This window comes from Carcharhinus amblyrhynchos, chromosome 17 (genome assembly GCF_965287045.1).
Source record: "Carcharhinus amblyrhynchos chromosome 17, sCarAmb.v2.hapA, whole genome shotgun sequence".
Taxonomy (NCBI): Eukaryota; Metazoa; Chordata; class Chondrichthyes; order Carcharhiniformes; family Carcharhinidae; genus Carcharhinus; species Carcharhinus amblyrhynchos.
Genome location: NC_137340.1, coordinates 25,772,195 through 25,794,670, shown reverse-complemented (window position 1 = coordinate 25,794,670; position 22,476 = coordinate 25,772,195). Strand labels below are relative to the sequence as shown.

The window sequence follows — 22,476 nt, the reverse complement described above, 5'->3', positions numbered from 1 at the left end:
CTTGTACAATACTCTGGTTAGACATCATCTAGAGAGCATCAAGAACTAGAGGGCACCAATTCAAAATAATTGGCAAAAGGAGTAAAAGTGTCGTGAGGAAAAATATTTTCACCCAGAGGGTGGTTGGAGTCTGGGGTGAACTTCTTGAGAGGGTGTTGGAGGCAACTTGTATCTGAAAATGCAATAATTTATTGCAAGGTTGATTATTGACACAAATGCATATGCAGTTTGGGTGCTTTTTCAGGTTTAAGAAGCCAAACAAAATAGTGAAAAATGAACTTCTGCTTATTACCTAATAAGTGTTTTTGTTTTATTTCAAATGGTGCCACTCACTATATCCAGACTGCAGAGACATACTTTTACCAATGATGACTGAACAACTGAAGCATCATTTGGAGAAACAAGAAGAACTGGAAGCATGCTGCCAGCTGCTGAGCAACACCTTAGAAGTACTCTACAGAAAGGATGGGGTTAGTAGGTTATCCATTTTTGTCAGTTATAACTTGACAGTTGATCTTTCTATATAGATTAATGTCTTTTCATGTTAAAATACAATATTAAAATTATATTTCAATTTGTTTCTATTTTAGATGTTATGTTAGATGTTATGTTAGATGTTATTATCAGATGTTGATCTGTACTATCATTGTCTGACTGTGCCATAAATGTTGAAACAATCTGTTTTTTCTTTGTTCTTATTACTTAAGTTTTTCTTCATTTGTCATGAGAACCAAACTTACCTTGTCATTTAGAAGCTGGGAACCTCAATTTTCAACAAGTCTCTGATATTTCACAGGCATCACGGTAGTGCAGTGATTAGCACTGCTGCCTCAGTGCCAGGGATCTGGGTTTGATTCTAGCCTTGAGTGAATGTGTGGAGTTTGCACATTTTCCTCGTGTTTGTGTGGGTTTCCTCCAGATGCTCCAGTTTCCTTCCACAATCCAAATGTACAAGTTAGATGGATTGGGCATGCTCTTAATGTGCAATTATCTGAATGTTAGGGGGATTTGTGGGGTAAATGTGTGAAGTTCCGGGAATAGAGAGCAGGGTGGGCATGGGTAAGATGCTATTTCAGAGGGTCAGTGCAGATTCGATGGGCTAACTGGCCACTTTCTTGTGAGTATTATCAAATAAATTGGTTGGACTAAAATCTGGTGTTGTCAGACTTTTTACTGCACTTTCTGCACTGCAGGGATTCTATGATATGAGAGCCAGGAGTGGACAGCGCACATGCAGTCAGGCATTTTTATAGTTATTTGGGTCAAGGAAGAGCCTGGTGCAACTGTGCAAAAAGTACACGATGCAAAAATTTGATCCAGGGGAGGAGCACCATGATCAAAGGGAGTCCCAGACAAGGGCAGGGAAAGATCCTAATTAAGGAAAAAAGAGGAGTAGAGAAAGAGGCTCCTAGTAGAAAAATGTCTGTGGTTAGCAGGCTTTAAGTGATGAGGGCTGAGCAGAAGTCCTGGCAATAGAATCGGAGAATTCCTGGTATCAAAGAGAGCAGCAGCGTGTTGGTGACTCCATGTTGCGGGAAGTTAGGACAAACACACTCCTTTGGAACATTACTGTTCTGCTCAGCACGTCTAAAGAGCTGAATTTGTGCTGGTAAATTGGTGCTGGAATGCAGACCTGGGAATCCGAGGGAATGGATTGAAGGGAAAAGATTTTGAAATCCTGCAAGGTGAGCCATCATTGAGGCTGGCTAAATTGGAGCGCTCTTTGGAGAGAACTCCAAGGTGAGATCTTCGAATCTGAACACTGGGATCCTTTGTGATGGAGGCAGTGTTTCAGTGAGATTGTTTGATTCTCGGTGTTGCTGATGTCTGGGTGGGTTGTTACAAAATCCAGGGAAATCTGCCTTGGTTACACTTGCCATTTATTGTGTAATGTGGTGTGTTCCAGCACAGTTGTATGTACTTCATATTCATCCTGAATGTTAGAGTATAATGTAAATGTTGTGAATTGTTTTTTCTTTCTAACCATGTATAGTAAAGTTTATTTTTCTTTGTCCTAAACCCATGGAATCTATGCAGCTTGATTCTTTTAGCAAGTATTGTGAATCTCAAACTTTTGTTTACTATAAGAAAAAAGTTATGCGTCCATAACTGAACCCTACTAAAAATTTGGAGGTCTAGTCCAGGATCATAAAGTGCTCTAATTGACTTTCTTTATTTGCCAATCATGTCATACCATAATTTCTTCTTTGCATTCCTTCAAAAGGAATTCAGTAGAATCAGTTGTGGGAAGCAAAATTCCAATGATGTTTCAGCAAAATGTGTAGACATTAAGGCAGCATTCAACTGAGGATAGCACCATGGCGACTTTGCAGAAACAGTCAGTGACATAATTGCGCTTTCACATGTATTCAGTGCTCCCAACTACGATTTTACATCAATAGTTGTAATTTCGAATGAATTTGATATCAAATTTGATACACACGCTCAAAGCTATCCCCAGGTCGCTCAAACGTGTCCCAGTGAGCTCAAAGCTATCAAGTGCACTCGGCATTCTGCATTTAAAAATACAAAGATAGTACTTAATTAATAATCTCAGATTTATTAAGTTTTTCATTTTGCCCAAAAAATCTGTCCTACTGTATAGTACATGCATGAGAGCATCACTTGATCCCCATCAGTTTTTAATTCATTTTAGTCTCCCCTGCTGCTGAAAAGGCAAGGTCTAAACCTCCTTTGGCCTAAACTCTCCCTTGGCCACCATCAGTGCCCCTCCCACCTGTCTCCATACACCGCCTCATTCCCTCTTCTTTCTCCCTCACTTCCTCCAGTCTCTACATTCTCCTTTGCTTCCTGCAGCCTCCACATTCCTCCCCCTCCTTGTACACTCTCCACCCTCTCCTTCCTTTTAAACTCCCACTCGTTTCATACAGCTTTGCCTTCCTCTCTCTTCCTCCAGCTACTTGTTTTTTCACTCCAGGCCCTGGGGCCTCACTGACCTCATCTCACTCCTGGGCTGCATTCTGGCCTCATCTCATTCCCATACTGGACCCTCGCCTCGCTCATGCACTGGACCCTGATCTTGCCTTGCTCTTGGGCTGGACTCCAGCCTTGCTGCTCCTGATCTGGACCCTGGCCTCACTTCACTCCTAGGCTGGGACCAACCTTACCAGCTTATTGCTGGATTGGACTACAGTCTCACCTTGCTCTTGGACTGGACCGCAGCCTTGCCACACTCGTGAACTGGACCTGGCTCACTTCACCCCGCTCGTATAGAATGATTTTTTTTTCACTTTACCTTTTGAAGCCACTTATGTATTATAAAATGTGCAATAAAAATTCAAGTTTTTAGTGCATGTGGATATTGACATTCATAGGAAGAGGCATATAAAAATGCCTCATAAATTCATTATTTTTCAGATGCATCAGGATGCCATTATTTCACCTTCTTTAGAACTCTCCTTTCCAAACAAAAATAATGGAAAATTAGGCAGACTGGAGTACCTCCCAGTGGCTACTTGAGCCCTTGTGCATTGGAGAAGCCCTGGAAGCAAGGGCCTGTTCAGTTGGAGATAGTGCCTACCCAATATGGACAAATGCATTTCTGGATCATTTCAATTGTTGTTTGAAAATAGTGCACATGTTTTGGTATATTTAGTCTTTGCCTTAATGTGGTTTACTTAGGAACATAGTAAGTTAGGAGATAGAGTTGGCCATTCAGCCTCTTGAGCCTGCTCTGCCATTCATTAGGTCATGGCTGGGTTTCTACCTAAACGCTGTTTTTCCACACTATCCCCATATCCCTTGATGTCTTTACTACCTAGAAATTTATCAATCCCTGTCTTGAACATATTCCACAGAGCTCTAGGGTAGAGAATTTCAAAGATTTACCATCCTCTGGGTGAAAAAATTTCTCCTCATCTCAGTCCTAAAAGGCTTACCCCTTATTTTGAGACTATAATCCCATTCTATTGTGTTGGTGCAAGTGACAATTGGTGAGAAATAATTTCACAAAACTGTAATAGATAGCAACCCCTGCATTTTATCTTGCAAACTTTGATATTAAACATTCATTCTGTTGTCTTAATTCTGAGTGCAATTATAACTTATTTTCTTTGAATGAAATGGATTCTAATGATAAGCATCATATTTGGTTTTGTTAGTTATTGTTAATAACAGTTTCTGTTGATTGATTTCTATTCTAGGGACCAACTCAGCGACATGTCCAGATAATTATGGAGAAACTGCTGAGAACTGTCAACAGGACAGTCATTTCTATGGGGCGTGATTCTGATCTAATAGTAAGTTCCTGTGGAAATTAATCTTTGAATCTAAATCAGAGCTATCCGTAACTGGCTTAGGTCAATGATGGCTAGACTAACAACTATTTGATGGGTTTAAAATCTTGATCTTACTTTGTTACAGCAAGAGTCTGTCAGTATTTTTTCTTAACCCAAAGGCTTGTTTTTAGGACAGGGAAATGCCAAGCATTTTGTGTATGGTTTAGCTCAGAGGTTCCCAACTGGTGTGTCACGACGCAGTGGTCTGCCATGAAGTCCCATAACAGTGCTGCAAAATAAGATTAAAAATGAGAAAAAAATCAGTGTAAATAAACTAAATCTAACCTTCATTTTCAGCTCTGTGGTCAGCATCTCCAAGTCCAGATGAACCTTCGGCCTTTCACACATGTGCTAACCAACAAAGGGCCACACAGCACCTGCACATGACCAATGTAGAGTATTCAAACTGCGCATGTACAGCCCTTTCTTGGCAAGTGCAATTCAGATTATCAGCATAAAATAATGCAAGCCATGCACGTGCAGCATTTCCCCACCACTGTACATGCACGGGAGATCCTAGGTTTCTTCCGACTTGGAGATGCTGACCAAGAAGCAGACAAGGAAGGCCCTGTGCACCTGCTCAAAATATGAAAGTGCATAAAGTGTGCAAAAACCTTGGAAAGGCATGTGAAATAACAGTAAAGCTAAGAAAAGGACAAACAAACTCCAGTTCGAGAAAGGGATACAAACAAGGAGTATACCTGAAGTGAGATGGGCTGAGGTGAAGCCCTTGTAGTCAAAGAGATTGCAAAAGAAGGCCCAAAGATCGAGAAGGCCATTGAAGGTTGATAACTTCATGATGCATGGCATTGGGGTAGGGATTTACATTTGGAGGAGTTTCATCTTGGCATGGCCAAAGAGCAGAAAGTGTGCTTGTAAACAGATGCTGGAGGGCATTTATTTTGTAGTAGAACATAGAACATAGAACATTGCAGCGCAGAACAGGCCCTTCGGCCCACGATGTTGCTCCGACCAGTTAAAAAAAAGCAATGACCCACTAATCTAAACCAATCACTTTTCGTCCATAAACCTATCCACGGATCTCTTAAACGCCCCCAAACTAGGCGCATTTACAACCGCAGCAGGCAGGGCATTCCAATCCCTCACCACCCTCTGAGTAAAGAACCTACCCCTGACATCCGTCCTATAACTACCCCCCCTTAATTTAAAGCCATGCCCCCTCGTGCTAGTTTTCTCCATCCGAGGAAAAAGGCTATCACTATCCACCCTATCTAAACCTCTAATCATCTTATATGTTTCAATAAGATCCCCTCTTAGCTGCCTTCTTTCTAGCGAAAACAACCCCAAATCCCTCAGTCTCTCCTCATAGGACCTCCCCTCCATACCAGGCAACATCCTGGTAAACCTCCTCTGCACCCTCTCCAAAGCCTCCACATCCTTCCTGTAATGTGGGGACCAGAACTGCACACAGTACTCCAAGTGCGGCCGCACCAGAGTTGTGTACAGTTGCAACATGACGCTGCGACTCCTAAATTCAATCCCTCTACCAATAAACGCCAAGACACCATATGCCTTCTTAACAACCTTATCTACTTGATTCCCAACTTTCAGGGATCTATGTACACATACACCTAGATCCCTCTGTTCATCCACACTATTCAAAGTCCTCCCGTTAGCCCTATACTCAACACATCTGTTATTCCTACCAAAGTGAATCACCTCACACTTCTCCGCATTAAACTCCATCCGCCACCTCTCGGCCCAGCTCTGCAACCTGTCTAAGTCTCCCTGCAAACTATGACACCCTTCCTCACAATCTACCACACCTCCGACTTTGGTGTCATCAGCAAATTTACTAATCCACCCAGCTATACCCTCATCCAGATCATTAATAAAAATTACAAACAGCAGTGGCCCCAAAACAGATCCCTGAGGCACACCACTCGTAACCGAACTCCATGACGAATACTTATCATCAACCACCACCCTCTGTCTCCTATCTGCTAGCCAATTCCTGATCCAAGTTCCTAGACTACCTTCAATCCCATACATCTGCATTTTCTGCAGAAGCCTACCATGGTGAACCTTATCAAACGCCTTACTAAAATCCATATATACCACGTCAACTGCCTTACCCCCATCCATCTCTTTGGTCACTTTCTCAAAAAGCTCAATAAGGTTAGTAAGGCACGACCTACCCGCTACAAAACCAGTGTGATGTGTTTGACCACAGTTTGACGTGGATAAGTTCTGAAGGGATGGATAAGAAGTGAAGAATCCTGCTCTGATTTAGATGTAGCTGAAAGAACAGAATTTCAGGAGAAAAGGTGAGATTCATGCACAGACAATCAAGCGACAGCTACATGCCCTTTGGATTTTCGTGGATTGATGATTCCTCTAGCCTTGTTCCAGAGTGTCTAATCTGTAAAAGAAAGCTTTCAAATGCTGCAATAGCACCAAGGAAACTTAAGCGCCATTTCAATACCAAACACCATTCACTCTCTGGCAATGATGTACAGTACTTCAAGCACCTGAGAGAACAAAACATAAAGCAAAATCAATGCATGATGGCATGTGTTGGGTTTCAGATAATGTGCAGGAGATGTTATCTGGTGACTGAGCTCATAGTAAAATTAAACAAGTTGCACACCATTACTGTAATCCTATGTCTACTGGCATGCAAAATTTTTGAGAGTAATGATGCGAGCTAATGCTACCAAAGAAATCAACAATGTACCACTTTCTGATAAGTTTAAATTTATTTATTCATGTCACAAGTAGGCTTATATTAACACTGCAATTAAGTTACTATGAAAAATAGTACAATGATGCAGCATATTTCCAAAATAGCAGTTGATATTGAACATGTGCTTCAGCAGAAATTAGTGGAAAATTTGCCCTGCACTGATAACGTACAATGCCAGCTCTTTGCTAATGTCAGATATTGATGTTGATTCTATGAAAGAGAATTTCTTTGTTTGCAAAGAATTGGCTAGTCATGCGACTGAAGAAGAAATCTTGTGTGTCACAACTGCTTATCTAGAGGGAAACAATCTTAACTGGACCAAGTGCAATAGCATCTGCACTGATGGAGCCACTTCCATGATGGGAAAAAAATCAAAGGATTTATGAGTAAGATAAAAGAACAGAATCCTGACATCCCAGTTAGCCACTATATCCTGCACCGTAAAGCACTCGTTGCCAAAACAATTCCATCTGTGTGAGCTGCGGTGTTAGATCAATGAAAATTGTGAATTAAGTGAAGTCACGTTCTTTGAAATTGTGCTTATTTGCTATTTTATATGAAGAGATGAGAGCTGAGTACCAGGGTTTTCTCCTGCATGCAGGTGTCGTTGCCTGTCTCAGGGAAAGGTACCCTTTCTGTTTTTCAGCTCCCTAACTCCACAAGTGTTTTTGGCTCTGCATACATTGTCATACAAAGATTTAAAATGTAATGATTCTTGGTGTGCTATGCTTGCTTTTCTTTAAAATATATTCAGCTATCTGAATGAGCATGTTAACATGTAGTGGAAAAACAAGAAATTCTGACTGCCATAGATAAACTTCAAGGCTTCAGATCAAAACTGGCTCTTTGACAGGAAAAAGTGGCAAGTGGTTCAATTGAAATATTCAAGCTGGTATCAGCAAATCCTGCTGGCAGAACTATATTCAACCTCCTTTCCACATATTTTAAAACACGACAGTAGAAGGTTGAATGTCATTTCCTCCCCGAATATGGATCACTTTGATTGGGTATGCCTCTGGACACATTTTTGTTTGATAGACAAGAATATCTATCCATTTCAGACTGCAATATAGCAGTAGTCTTACCATTTCCCACAGTCTACATGTGCGTTCTCAACACTGGCCTATGTAAGATTCAAAAGGAAGAAGTATTTGTCAGTGGACCAAGACCCGCGATTTTCCTGTCATCAGTTCCTTCCTGGATAAAGAGATTCAGGTCATAGAGGAAGGCTCAGATGTCACTTTGTTGTTGATACAAAGCAGCTCACAATGGCCAGAATTTTTTGATATTGTACTTCCCGCCACCGCTGCCGGCAAGAACAGAGAATTTGGCGCTCAGCCAAAACTCCATCACTGCAGAGGGACCAGTGAACCTCAGCTGCAGGTTAGGTTGGAGAATTCCAGCCAGTATTTCCTTCATTTATGAACTTTCACATTGAGAAATGTGAACTTAAAAATGAAAATATTTGAAATCTTTAATGGGAAATAATTTTAAATTGTATACATTTTCAATAAAAATATTGTATTTGACATGCAATTTGTGATGAGGTTTTCACCGTAAGCTTTTAAAGTCACTGACAATTATATTAAATGGTAGCTTGATGTGCTTTTAGGAGATTTTAAAAATAAAAGACTTTTGTTTGAATGCAGCTTGGTTGGGGAAAATAGGTGTGCCTTAATTTATTTTATACTATAAAGCTGCCCTATGACAGATAAATGTTGCTTCTTTTGGGAACAATTTAAAGGTAGTGTGAATTTTTCTTGCTTTTTGGAGCAAAATGGCAATCACCCAGATTTATGGATGGAAGATTACAATACCTTCAACATGAGAATATATAAAAATCTTGTTTTAGCATTTTAGTATATGTGTCATTTTTGTCCAAATTAATTTTATTATCATAGAGTTGGAAATTTTCTGCTCCAATTGGCAGTGTCTGGAAACTTTTGATATTTTTGTAAGCTGGGCATGCAAGAAAAGTGCTATTAAATGAGTGAAAAATTGACTGTCCAATCTGTCAAAGAGTTGCTGCATTGGCAAGTTGAAGTGTCAAGTAGTTATCCGTTTCACATACCTGACATTTCCTGCACTCTGAGTGGTTGGAGTGATCCTTGATTCCACCTGATTTATCTCGGCCTGATCCACCTCACCCAACCTGCCCAACCCAATCCCTGTGGCTAATAAAATGGATAACTCTGTATAGGTTAAAAGATAAAGGATCTCTTCATGCATGCAGTGATTGTGATACACTGTGCAGGGCCACAAAGTTAAAGCAATCATATCAACAAAACCAGCAAATACCCCTAATATATCATATCTAGCTTTGTTGGCTTCAGTAAAAAAATAACAGATGAAGCACCTTGGCATGAATGTGTTGTAGAAAGGCAAGAAACTCAGCTGGATAGAAAAGACTTCAATATGTATTTCAACAGAATTTAGCCTCACAATTTTATGTACCTCCTATTCATTGAATTATGGTTCCAATTTTTTTTCCCAAAACCTGACCTGGACTCAGTCCTGAGGTTTCCAGTAATTGTGACACTTTACTTATATTTTGTTTCATAAATTTGGACATCAGCTCTTAAAAGAGAAAGACACAGTTTGCATTTAGGTAATGCCTTCATCTTCTCCAATATTGTAGTAGTTTTCTTTTAAAATTCATCCATTGTCGATATGGATTTTCAAAGTCAAGAGTTCTGAATCATCCCGGTACAATATTGTGAAGTTTTTGTTATATTTTTCCTGATGACAGGCTTAATACAGTTTGTAATAAATGCATACTTTACAATTAGTTGAATTTGTAGTTGACAGAAGATTGTATTTCAATCCAAGTGGTCAGCCATCCAATAGCAAACAAAACACCAAATGGCCTGGCTGCTATCTTCCAGTGTATAAAATTGGATTCAGTTTGAATTGAGAACATGTCCTATGATGGAGCCAAAATAGTCAAAATTTCTTCTTCTGCCAAACCCTATGACAATTGGAAATTTCAGATAAAGCAATAAAAAGTTTATATTTAGAAGCTAATTTTCAAGATTAGATTAGTTCTTAGAATTGTGTTATTTATTTGATTGGAATTGTTTTAAAGAGGTCCACTGAAAATGCTTTAAGTTTCATCCTCCTTAATGGTAGCATTCTTACATCTAAATCAGGAGATTGTGGATTCATGCCCCTCTCTAGTCTTTGAGTATGTAATCTAGGTTAATAGTCAAGGACTCATACAGCGCAGGAAAGGCCCTTCGGCCCATCATATCTTCACCTACGATACTTACCACTAGAGACTTGCTATTCCAATTTTCCTGTGCTTATTTCATATTCTTGAATGTTATGATAATTCAAGTACCCATCCAAATATTTTTTAAACGTTGTAAGGTTTCCAGCCTCCACTATCTTCCCAGGCAGTGCATGCCTCTGAGTGAATTTTTCTTTCCTCTCTGAATCTCCTACCCCTTATACTAAAACTATGCCCCTTTGTGAATAACCCCACAGCCAAGAGGAACAGTTGCTCCCTACTCACCCTGTCCATACCGTTCATAATCTTGTACACCTCAATCATGTCCACCCTGAGCCTTTTCTGCTCCAACGCCTATCAATCTGCTTGTAGCTCAAATGCTTCACCCCAGACAACATCCCGGTGAACCTCCTCTAGTACTACCACATCGTTCCTGTAGAAAGGTGACCAGAACTGCACATAATACTCCAGCTGTGGCCTAACCAATGATTTGTAGAACTCCAACATTTCCCCCTTGCTCTTATAATCTATGTTATGATACATAAAAGCAAGCATCCCATATGCCTTCTTAATTATCCTATTCACGTATTCTGCTGACTTCAAGGATCTGTCAATAAGTACCCAAGATCCATCAGTTCCTCTGACTTTCCCAGTGTCCTGCCATTCATTAAATACTCTCTAGTTTTGTTTCTTCTTCCAAAGTGCATCACTTTGCACTTATTAGGGTTAAATACCATTGCCACTGCTTGGCCCATCGATATCTTCCAGAAATCTATGACCATCTTTTTCATTATTAACCACCCTACCAATCTTGGTGTCGTCTGCAAACTTGCTTAACATTTCCCCCCACGTTTTCATCTATATCATTTATGTATGTAATAAACAGTAAGAGTCCCAGTACTGAACTCTGTGGTACATGTTGGACATCAGCCTCCAGTCACACGGACATTCTTCTATCACTACCCTTTGTATCCTATTATTGAGCTAGTTTCTGATTCATCTCGCCAAGTGTTCCTGAATTCCATGTGCTCTAACCTTCTCAATCAGTCGCCCATGTGCGACTCAAAGGTAATTCATTATGTGTAAAGTGACTTGGAATGTGAAAGGCAAGTTTTTTCTAATCTTAAATGTAAAAAAAAATAAAATCACCATAGTCCCAGATGTTTACAGGCTGCTCTTCCCTTTGAGAGGAAGAGCTGACTGGTGTGATTTAACCTACACCTCAGGCGAGGGCAAAGGTTCAGAAGGCAGAGTCTTCATAAGTAATCTCAGTCAGTATGGGAATTGAAGCCATGCTGTTGGTGTTGTTCTTCACCATTAATCAGTTGTCCAACATCTGACATAAGCATCTAAATTGTAACATATCAATGATAATTAGTTTAAAAATGCATGCATTTAATCACTTGCTCAAGATATGATAAAGTACTTTAGCAAAAAAATTGCTTTTGAACTGCAGTCACTGTTCCTATACGGCCAATTTACACAAAGCATGGTTCCACAAAATGGCGCCGACTACGCCACTGACCCAAGCTTTCCAGCCATTCACGCCAGCAGGATCTTCCAGTCCCCCGGATGGCAGAGCCCTCCTGCGGGTTTCATGGAGCGAGAGGTGCATTCAACCGGAAACCCTATTGACAATGGCGAGACCAGAGTATGTTGCTGCTGGCCAATAGTGGGCCACTTCTGCTGCTGGGAAACATGCGGTGGGCTGTACTGAAAACCCCGCCCACTTTTAATCAAGTCGACTGAAGGAATAATGTGGTTAGGATACCAGAGCTTCATACGTAACACAGAAAACAGATGCAGGAGTAGACCGTTCGGCTCTTCAAGCCTGCAACACCATTTAATATGATCATGGCTGATCACATTTTGTGCAGTCTAGTAATCTAGTGAATCTTTCCATTTTACTGGATGATCTTGTAATATAGATTCATTTGTTATATATTTATTTTATTCAGCAATGAAGTTTGAGAGAGTTAGAAACACTTAGAGCCATTCAATATGGTCGTGGCTGATCCTGTATCTCAATGCCGTACTATAATGCCCTCTCCACATACCCCTTGACACTTAGTCTAGAAATTGATTGAAATCCTCCTTATGTCTATTGTGATTTGACCTCCACAACCTTCTGTGGTAGAGTATTCCACAAGTTTATCACTCTTTTAATGACGAAATTTCTCATCATTTTAGTCATACATTTAAGTGGCCTACCCGGTTTCTGTGAGCCCTTGTGAACCGACTGAGGTACTCATGAAAGCTCTGAGACTCCCACCCCTGAGCCAGAGGAAACAATATCCCTGCCTCAATGCATACCATATCTCTCCCTCCTACACCATACCATCTGTCTTTTGTTCTTAAAGTTGCTAGTTTTTGTTGCAATTTCTCACAGCTGCACTTTAATGTCAAACTCATAATATCTAACTCATTCTCCCTCCCTTCAGTTCTGATGAAGAGCCAAAGGGACTTCAAACGTCAGGTGGAATTTTCTATCTCTGTGGTGTGTTTGGCAGCACACTGGTAATGATATCCCATGGTTCTGCTATTGTTGATGGAGTTTTTTGTTGAACGAACCCCTTGCCGCCAGGAAACCTGTGGCAGGGGTGTGCCATCGGTGGGACCCTAAGATCTTGCTGACGCGAACGGGAGCAAGACTTTGGCGAATTATTTTGCGTTCTGTCCTTACAGATGCTGCCAGATCTGCTGAGTTTTTCCTGCATCCTCTGCTCTTGTCCTTGCATCCAATCTGTTGAACGCTGTCAGAAGGTAATAATTTCCAGTGAATACAAGCCTAATTGATCAAAAACTCTCCTCATTCGATGATCATGCTATCTCAGGAATCAATCTGCTGAACCTTTGTTGCATTCCTCTATGGCAAGTGTATCCTTCCTTAGATAAGGAGCTGCAGTAAGAATTTCTTGCTCCTGTATTTAAGTCCTCTTGCAATAAAGGCCAACATACCATTTGCCTTCCTAACTAATGCATGCTTGTTTTCAATGACTTCTGTACGAGGACACCCAGGTCCCCTTGTACATCAACATTTCCCATCTATCACTATTTAAATTATACTCTGCCGTTCTGTTTCTCCATCCGAAGTGGATAATTTCACATTTATCCAGGTCATACTGCTTCTGACACATATCTACCTACTCATTTAACTTGTCTAAATCACCATGAAGCCTCCTCACCACTCAGCTTCCCACCAAAATTTGTGTGATCAGCATACAAGATGATGGCATCTTGAGGGGAATTGCTTGATAGAGCAGATGCAGCACGGTTTTGTTAAGGGGAAGTCGTGTCTGACAAATTTATTGGAGTTCTATGAGGATGTATCTAGGGCGGTGGATAGAGGAGAGCCGGTGGATGTGGTCTTTCTTGATTTTCAGAAGGCGTTTGACAAGGTACCTCACAAGAGGTTATTGCAGAAGGTAAGGGGGCATGGAGTTGGAGGTAGGGTGTTAGCGTGGATAGAGGATTGGTTGTCAAATAGGAGGCAGAGAGTGTTGGTTAATGGGTGCTATTCGGATTGGCGGTTGGTGACTAGTGGAGTGCCCCAGGGGTCGGTGCTGGGGCCTCAGCTATTTACCATTTATATAGATGATCTGGAGGAGCGAACCGAGTGTATGGTGTCGAAATTTGCTGATGACACCAAGATTGGTGGAACGGCAAATTGCGCGGAGGGTGTGGAGAGTCTGCAGAAGGATCTAGATAGGCTGGGCAAATGGGCCAGGAAATGGCAAATGGAATTTAATGTTGGCAAATGTGAAGTTTTCCACTTTGGCAGGAATAATGGCAGGAAGGACTATTACTTATGTGGCGAAAAACTGCAGCAGGCAACGGTGCAGAGGGACCTCGGGGTCCTTGTGCATGAGCCGCAAAAACCCAGCCTGCAGGTGCAGCAGGTGGTCAGGAAGGCGAATGGGATGCTGGCCTTCATAGCGAGGGGGATTGAATATGAAAGTAGGGAGGTCTTGCTGCGGCTGTATAGGACATTGGTGAGGCCGCAGCTGGAGTACTGTGTGCAGTTTTGGTCGCCGCACTTACGCAAGGATATTTTGGCCTTGGAGGGAGTGCAGAGGAGGTTTACTAGGCTGATGCCGGAGTTGAGGGGGTTGAGCTATGAGGAGAGGCTGAATAAACTGGGCTTGTACTCGTTAGAGTTTAGAAGAATGAGCGGAGATCTCATTGAGACGTATAAGATGATGAATGGGATGGATAGGATAGAGGTGGAGAGGCTCTTCCCGCTCAGAAAGGACAGTAGGACTAGAGGGCACAGCCTCAAGATAAAGGGGGGGCGGTTTAGAACGGAGTTGAGGAGGAACTTCTTCACTCAAAGGGTGGTGAATCTCTGGAATTCTCTGCCCGTTGAGGTGGTGGAGGCTGCCTCGCTGAATATTTTTAAGACGCGGGTTGATGGGTTTTTGATAAGCGAGGGGATTAAGGGTTATGGGGAGAGGGCGGGAATGTGGAACTGAGACACGACAGATCAGCCATGATCTTATTGAATGGCGGGACAGGCTCAAAGGGCTGGATGGCCTACTCCTGCTCCTATTTCTTATGTTCTTATACTTGAAAATATTAGTTTTGGTTCCGTCATCCAAATCAATGATATATGCCATTAATAGCTGTGGCTCAAGCATTGATTCCTTTGGAACCCCACTAATGACTGTCTGCCACTTCAAAAAGACTCATTTGTTTCAACTCTCTATTTCTCGTCTGTTAATCAATTTTCAGTCCATGCTAATATGTTATCCCCAATCCCATGTTCTTTAATTTTGCACACTAACCTGTTACATGGAATTGTATCATAAGCTTTCTGAAAATCCAAATACACCACATCCACTGGTTCACCCTTATCTATTCTGCTGGTTATGTCCTCAAAAAAACTCTCTCTTGGTTTGTCAAAAGTGATTTCCGTTCCACATTGATTTTGTCTAATCCCGTTGATATTTTCTAAGTTTTCTGTTATTGCCTCCTTTATATTAGATTCCAGCATTTTCCCTGCCACTAATGTTAGGCTAAATAGTCTGTAGTTCTCTGTTTTCTCTCCTTCCTCTTTTAATTGGCAGTGTTACATTTGCAACCCTCCAATCTACTGAGGCTATTCCAGAATTTACAGAATTTTGAAAGATGACAACCAAAGCACCCACTATTTCCATGGCCACCTCCTTAAGCACCTTGAGATATAGATTATCAGAGATTAATTGGCTTCCCGTCTAATTAATTCCTTCAATATTATTTTTTGGGTAATACTAATTTCCTTCGATTGCTCCTTTTCACTAGACCCTTGATTGCTGAGCATTTATGGGAAGTTATTTATGTCTGTCCTTGTGAAGACAGAACTAAAGTAGTTGTTTAGTTACTCCGCCATTTCATTGTTCTCTATTATAAATTCTCCTGCTTTGGACTGTAAGGGACCCATATTTGTCTTTGGTAATAAAATAAACTTTTACAGTCTACTGTATGCAACTCACAAGTTTACTCTCAATTTATTTTTCCTCTCTCAATCAATTTCTTTGTCCTCCTTTGCTGAATATTGAACTTCTTCTAGTCCTCCAGCTTGCTACTTTTTTGAGCAATGTTATATGACTCCTCTTTGGATTTAACACGAGACTAATTTCTTTTGTAAGCCACTTCTGTAAGGTTGGGCCACTTCTCTTGTTTTTTGCACCAGAAAGGAATGTATAGATAGCCAATTAGATGAATATTTTGCCCCTGTGTTGTTTGCAGTAGATTTCATAATGATGGGGGTTCAACTGAGAGTATTAACACTGTTGTCTGTAGCATAACTTTTGATACCTCCCATTCACTCATGCCCTTGTGCTTGCTGTCCTACACTGGGTTCAGTTAAACAACACCTCATTTTAAAATTCTTCTCCTTGTTTTTAAATTTTTCCATATCCTTGCCCATCCCAAACTCTAATTTTCTTCACCCTACAATCTTTTGTGATAACTGTATACTCTGATTTCAGTTGCAGCACTAATGGTGGCTGTGCCTTCAGCTGTCAAAGCCATAGCTCTGGGCTCCTCCACACCCCACCCATCTTTCCTCCTTCAAGACACTCCTGAAAACTTGCCTTTTTGATCCATATTTCCATATGTGGCTCGAATTTTGTTTGATGACGCTGTTTTAAAGTGGATTTATTTGTTAAAGATACTCTATAATGTGTTGTTCTTGCAACAATAATGACTTGTATTTGAACCCAGTGATTATTGATAGTGCAGAAATAATCTGTTGACAAGTTAAAACTTTCCATTATACGCTCCTACGATCTGAGCACAGATAATGTTTAAATTGTGTAATTATACTTTTTTATAGAAAGCATAGAATTTTAGGTGACATTGTGTAGGTGGATTCTACAAAAAGAATTAGTAGTAAATGAAGTTTTATTTTTGGCTTAACATGCAGCATGCTTATAAACCAAATTGGTGAATGAGCAATTGGCAGTTGCCATTGAGGGCATTTCTAAACACTGCTGCACTGGCAATGATGCAGGGACAGCCTCTGTCACAGAGCTTTGTGCAGGTCATTCCTCAATCAGAAGGGCAGGGGAAGCATTCTTCAAACTTTTAATAGCATATGTGGCCTTTAGAAAGAATCAACAGCTGGGATGCATTCACTCCATACATCTTTGTGTAGTTAACCCCACAGACTAGTTGGATCTACAGAATTTGTGTCTCATTCTCTGCATGTCAGCACACAGCTCCTGCATCCACTCTTGAGTGATGCCACGTATATATTTCCACTGATTTCCAAAGGGGCTCATGCACTCAAAAGCTTGACCTAGCAGAGCATATTTAATCAATGGATCTCTCCATTCTGTGCTCATGACCTGCACTAAGGGAACTCTTAGATGAGGGCAGACATCTCTCACTGCTGGAACTCAGTTAGTGACTCAAGGTTTTGCAATTCTGCTCAACTCTGCAGGACTTTTCAAGAAGGCAGCTCACCACCATTTTTTCAAGAGCGACAAAGGATGGGCATAAGTGCTAGCCAGCCAGTAATGCCCATGTCCCACAAATGAATGAAAAAAAAACACTTGTGGCATTTGAACTCATGTCCTTTTCACAGTGACACAGCTTCTTACAGCAGGAACCACTCCAACCATGTCTCCTTTGTTTGGTTGGATGGCCTTTTCTGGCTTTTAGAGAAAAGTATGCTTCTTTGGCCTCCAAAAATGACCTAGGGAGGCATCAGAAAAACAGGAGTATCTTCACATGAGTGCCTGAAGTGTTGCTGGCCCACAGATCTACTCTGTCTTCTACCTGTTAATGAAATGGCAAGCGCCATAGTGGCAGCTGTTTGTTCTTTCAATCGGGCGTACTCTTTGGAACTACTGGCTCCTCCTCATGTTTGCCACTATCAGTTCAACAGCCATTTTGACCCTGGGGACCAAATTGTAGTCTTTTTTAGTAAAATCACATTTTACATCCAGCTGGAAGCCATGAGGGGCTGGGTTCCGTAAGTTCTCCCAACATCAGGGCCCTAAACCAGAAGGAAAATCCAGCTCCATATTTCTACAATGTGCAGAGTGTGGATGCTGGCTAGACTGCCTGGCAATTAATATTTCAAGCTCACAACTCTTGCTGTGGATTTCTTGCACATTAAGTTGAAATCTCTAAGATGAGTGGTATTCTGCTAGGAGCATTGCAACATGATTGTACTTGCACGTCTATTTCAAGGATATTCTGTCAGATCCAGATATTTCAACTCAATGTATATTTATTCACCTTTGTTCTGTAGCAGAAATTCAGTATTGCAAATCTTACTGCTTTTGAAAATCATTTTCCAATTTTATTCAAAATTGAATCGTGCAGCCTTTCCATTTATGGATGACTTTTTCTTAGTTTTGCCTAGCTCTCTATCCTGCTTGCTGTTTCTTAATCATATATTCGGAATTTTCTCCCATGTTGAGTGGTGACCTATCTGACATTTGCATGCTTCACTTTGCCTGAACCGTGCTGAGTGGAATTGAGATGAGTAGAAATCAAAAAATGTTTGGAATAACAAAGAAAATGCTAGATTCTTGATCATCATCTTGTACAGCCTCTGAATGTTGTGCTTCATTTGCATAATCAAAGAATAACACAGGAATAGCTTGTGTGCCTCCAACTTGAACTTTGTGCAAACAGAATGTAATGTTCTGTAAAATTGCTATTCTTAATGCCATGTAGCTGGATAGTTTTTAACATGCACAGTATGTTATATTAATAGTAATTTGTAATTTAAAAATAGATAGTAGAAAGAATACTATTTAAGTTTATGCTTTGTAAGCTGAACTAAGATTTTTTTGCACAAATTATTGCATCAGATAAAAAATGGTTTTATTTTAGCTGAAATGTCAGTTCTTAACAAAATTCTGTTTCCATAATAGGCAATTGAAATTAATAGGTTGATGCAGCAGTTGCTGAAGGCACCAACAAAGGAACACTTTGGTCTGTACTAAACTTTTGCGGACCAAACTTTAAAGCATGCTTGTAAAGCGTTGTGTTACAAATCATATATTCAGATAGGTTGTTTTTGGCTGGCTGATCAACCTGGTTTACAGCTTCTGTCTTGTAGGATATATATGCTTGATTGTTTGCAATTTTTTTGAATTTTTTATTTCAGTTGTTACAAATTCCTGATTGCAGAACAGATTGTTGACTTCAAAGGCACAAAATTGTTTATGTCTGTATGTGGATATAGTATGACTTGTATTGAAATTGGTGGTTTCTGTATCATAATGTGTCCTATACATAATGTGAAGTTGCTTATTCTGTCATGAAATCTGGGTATCATCAATGGTGCTGATAAACTGAAACATGATGGGTAATATAAAATAGATTTTAGCAGCATTGGGTAGCCAATGGCGGGTCGTGCGTGGGCTGCTCTTGGAAGTCCAGGAGTGGCCTAGTACTTCATGTCGGTGTGTGTGCTTGATCCTGGACCGATAGACGGGCGCCACAACAGCTCGGTGACTAGCACTGCTAGCTGTGCAGATACATGGATTTGGGCCTGTGTTTGTGGGAGTTTGCGCATTCTCCCTGTGGTTGCGTGGGTTTCCTCCGGGCGCTCCGGTTTCCTCCCACACCCCAAAGATGTGCTCTTAGGTGTGGGAAGATGCGGCGGCGCGGGCTCGTTGGGCCGAAGGGCCTGTTTCCCGTGCTGGGTTGTTCTTTGTTCTTTGTTCTTTGAAGTGCCACCAAATGCTTGCAACCATCAGCATGTTGCCAAAAAAAGCACCAGTGAGTTTTGTTTTAATGCTGCTGGAGTTTGCTTCCTGACTCATTTTCAACTTCCACTTGCTGGTTCAGATTTCAATCCTTGGGACTTTTGTGGGTGAAATAAGGCCCATGAATTAAAATATTCAGGGCCTTGCAGTGTGTTTCGGGGGGAGGGAGGGAAGAGTGGGGGGGGGGGGGGGGGGAGCGGTGGAGTGTTCTGCAGCTTGCATCCTGTTTATTCTGTGCTCTCCCAGAGTTAAATTCAATCTTGAAGAGTTAGGCAAGATACTGGGAAGCAAAAGGAAACTGATCAAGTCAAATAAGATATCAAGGAAAGAAATGAATGAGCAAAAATGCACAGCAAGAAACAAATAACAAATCTGGTTGCATGTTTGCAGGCATAATACAGGTTGGGAAAACAGATGCAAAAATTGAAAGGAATATTTTACTTTGGGGATTGGGGGATGGGATTATTGATCTGTGCACGTACAAAAAAATACATAGAACAATCAAGATGAAAACACTGCCATTTTTAAATTTCATACTTTATTGGATTTATTTTTACAGAACCTATAGATGGGTCTGGTTCAGTGGCTTGTGTGAAAGTACTGATTTGTACAAATGAATAACTCAAATTTGACTGAATATTGCATTAGCATGATGTGAAAATCCTTGACAACAGTTAATAAGTCATTTTGATTATACGGTAGGCTAAGTATAAAGGTACTGACCAGGAAAATCTGCTAGGTTGTGTTTTTTTTGGCATGATTTGTTGACCACACCAATTCAGAAGATCACAGAATTTTAAGTGCAAATTGCGTTTGAATTGCCTTGATCTTCTGTACACCTTTGCCTTTACAAGTGTGAGGTATTGCACTTTGGAAGGACAAACCAAGATAGAACACACAAGGTAAATGGTAGGACACTGAAGAGTGCAGTAGACCAGAGGGATCTGGCAATTCAGATACGTAATTCCCTAAAAGCGGTGTCACAGGTAGATAGGGTCGTAAAGAGCGCTTTTGGTAGATTGGCCTTTATAAATCAAAGTATTGAGTATAAGAGTTGAAATGTTATGGTGAGGTTGTATAAAACGTTGGTGAGGCTGAATTTAGAGTGTTGTGTGCAGTTTTGGTTTACAGGAAGGATATTAATAAGGTTGAAAGAGTGCAGAGAAGGTTTACAAGGATGTTGCTGGGACTTGAGAAACTGAGTTACAGAGAAAGGTTGATTAGATTAGGACTTTATTCCCTGGAGCGTAGAAGAATGAGGGGAGATTTGATGGAAGTATATAAAATTATGATGGATATAGATAGAGTGAATGCAAGCAGGCTTTTTCCACTAAGGCTAGGGGACAGTAAAACTAGAGGACATGGGTTAAGGGTGAAGGGGGAAAAGTTTAAAGGGAATATTAGGGGGGGCTTCTTCACACAGAGAGTGGTGGGAGTGTGGAATGAGCTGCCAGATGAAGTGGTAAACGCGGGCTCACTTTTAACATTTAAGAAAAACTTTGGGGGATGAGTATATGGAGGGATATGGTCCAGGTGCAGGTCAGTGGGATTAGGTGGAAAAATGGTTTGGCACAGCCAAGGAGGGCCAAAAGACTTGTTTCTGTGCTGTAATGTTCTATAGTTCTAAATGCAGCAATAAAAGTTATATTTGACCACAAAATTAGCCACATCTAGTTTGCAGACCTTTGACAAAGCTCTTAAAATTAAGCTAATTCTTTGTTGTTAATTGTTTGTACCATAGCCATAGTGGAACCATTGACATTGTCTTGTACCTTTTCTGGCTTTCTTCAAGCTTCCCTCAGTCCACTTTAATATCTGCTTTTACTTTTTCCTCTTCTGTTTTTACCCCCAATATCTTCTTCAATTGCTGCCAGAACACAGATGTAATTTCTTTGTTTAAATGTCCATATTTGGTTGTCTCTCTCTCAATACCTGTACTTAGTAATCCTTTTGCTTCTTCAACTCCTGAGTTTAGATGGAGGGGTTGGCTGTTAACAGTGGGGAGGAGATGTTCAGCATGGGGGTAATTGTTTGATCTGCAGTGTTTTGGGAAAAAAAAGGAAACACTCAGTTTTTCACAAGCTTTGCTTGCAGCAGCAAACAATCCTGATTGGGCCACAATCACCAACAGGAAAAAAGAGTGAGGATTCAAAGGGGCCTCACAACTGTTTAATATTTAGTCTGAACTCCAGGGCTGCTGTTGCTGGATTGGAGCTCAGATTCTGTAATCTTGTCTCATGGCGCCACCAGGGGTCATAACCCACAGTTTAGGAAGCTCTGCTCTAGCTGTTCCTTTGTTCTGGCTTTGAGAGCGTTGTCATATACATATCTAAGATTCCATATGCTGCAACCTTCTATGATGTAGCCACATTTCTCTGGCTAACTCTTCCTGAACCCATCCTTATTATCTTTTCTCCCATAGCATTGAAAAGCATGGTTGACAGAAGGTACTCTCCTCGACTGTGTTCTCAAATTGGAATTGGTTTGTTGTTGGGTGCTAGTAGGAAGTTATAGAAACTTCTGGAATATAGATTATTTTTAATTTACTGAGAAACTGACTAGTTGGCCCCAATAAAATTAGCGAATGTGTAGTTTTTGAAGTCATTTTCAGTTATTTAAAATCAAGTTACTCACTGGTGATGGAATAGACACTCTAATTTGAATATTGGGCAGAATTCTCCCCAAAAAATTTTAAGTATTGAATTTGTGGAAAAATGAGGGTAATTCACGCTGCTTTTTTCAGTGGGAGTTCTCACTAGAATCTGAGACCACCAGTGTGAATATTATTACATTTCGGTGGCAAGGCCAATTCCTGCCCTGGAGGCTAAAACCAGCAATTTAAAAATGTCATTTAAATGCTAGCCCTGCCTCCCCACCAGTTTCTGGTGTGGAGCAGACTGTGCCGGAAATCCAGTGCTGGGAGATGCTAGCAAGATAGAAACGGGAATCCTGCAAATCACCCCTGCATGATTGTCCTGGCCTGCTGTGCTAAAAAATGATGGGGTGGGAGAATCACCCCCATTATTTCTC

The 22,476-nt window shown here is 40.8% G+C and overlaps 1 protein-coding gene across 2 annotated transcripts in view; it reads left to right on the top strand.

The window, feature by feature from the left end:
* Positions 1–22,476, top strand: part of dock1 (dedicator of cytokinesis 1) — a 589,776-nt gene that overhangs the window by 224,130 nt on the left and 343,170 nt on the right. For both annotated transcript variants that reach the window (XM_080205635.1, XM_080205634.1), the window contains exons 26-27: positions 343–470; positions 4,164–4,259. In XM_080205635.1, the coding sequence (XP_080061761.1) occupies positions 343–470; positions 4,164–4,259 (224 nt within the window). The remainder of the gene's footprint in view (positions 1–342; positions 471–4,163; positions 4,260–22,476) is intronic.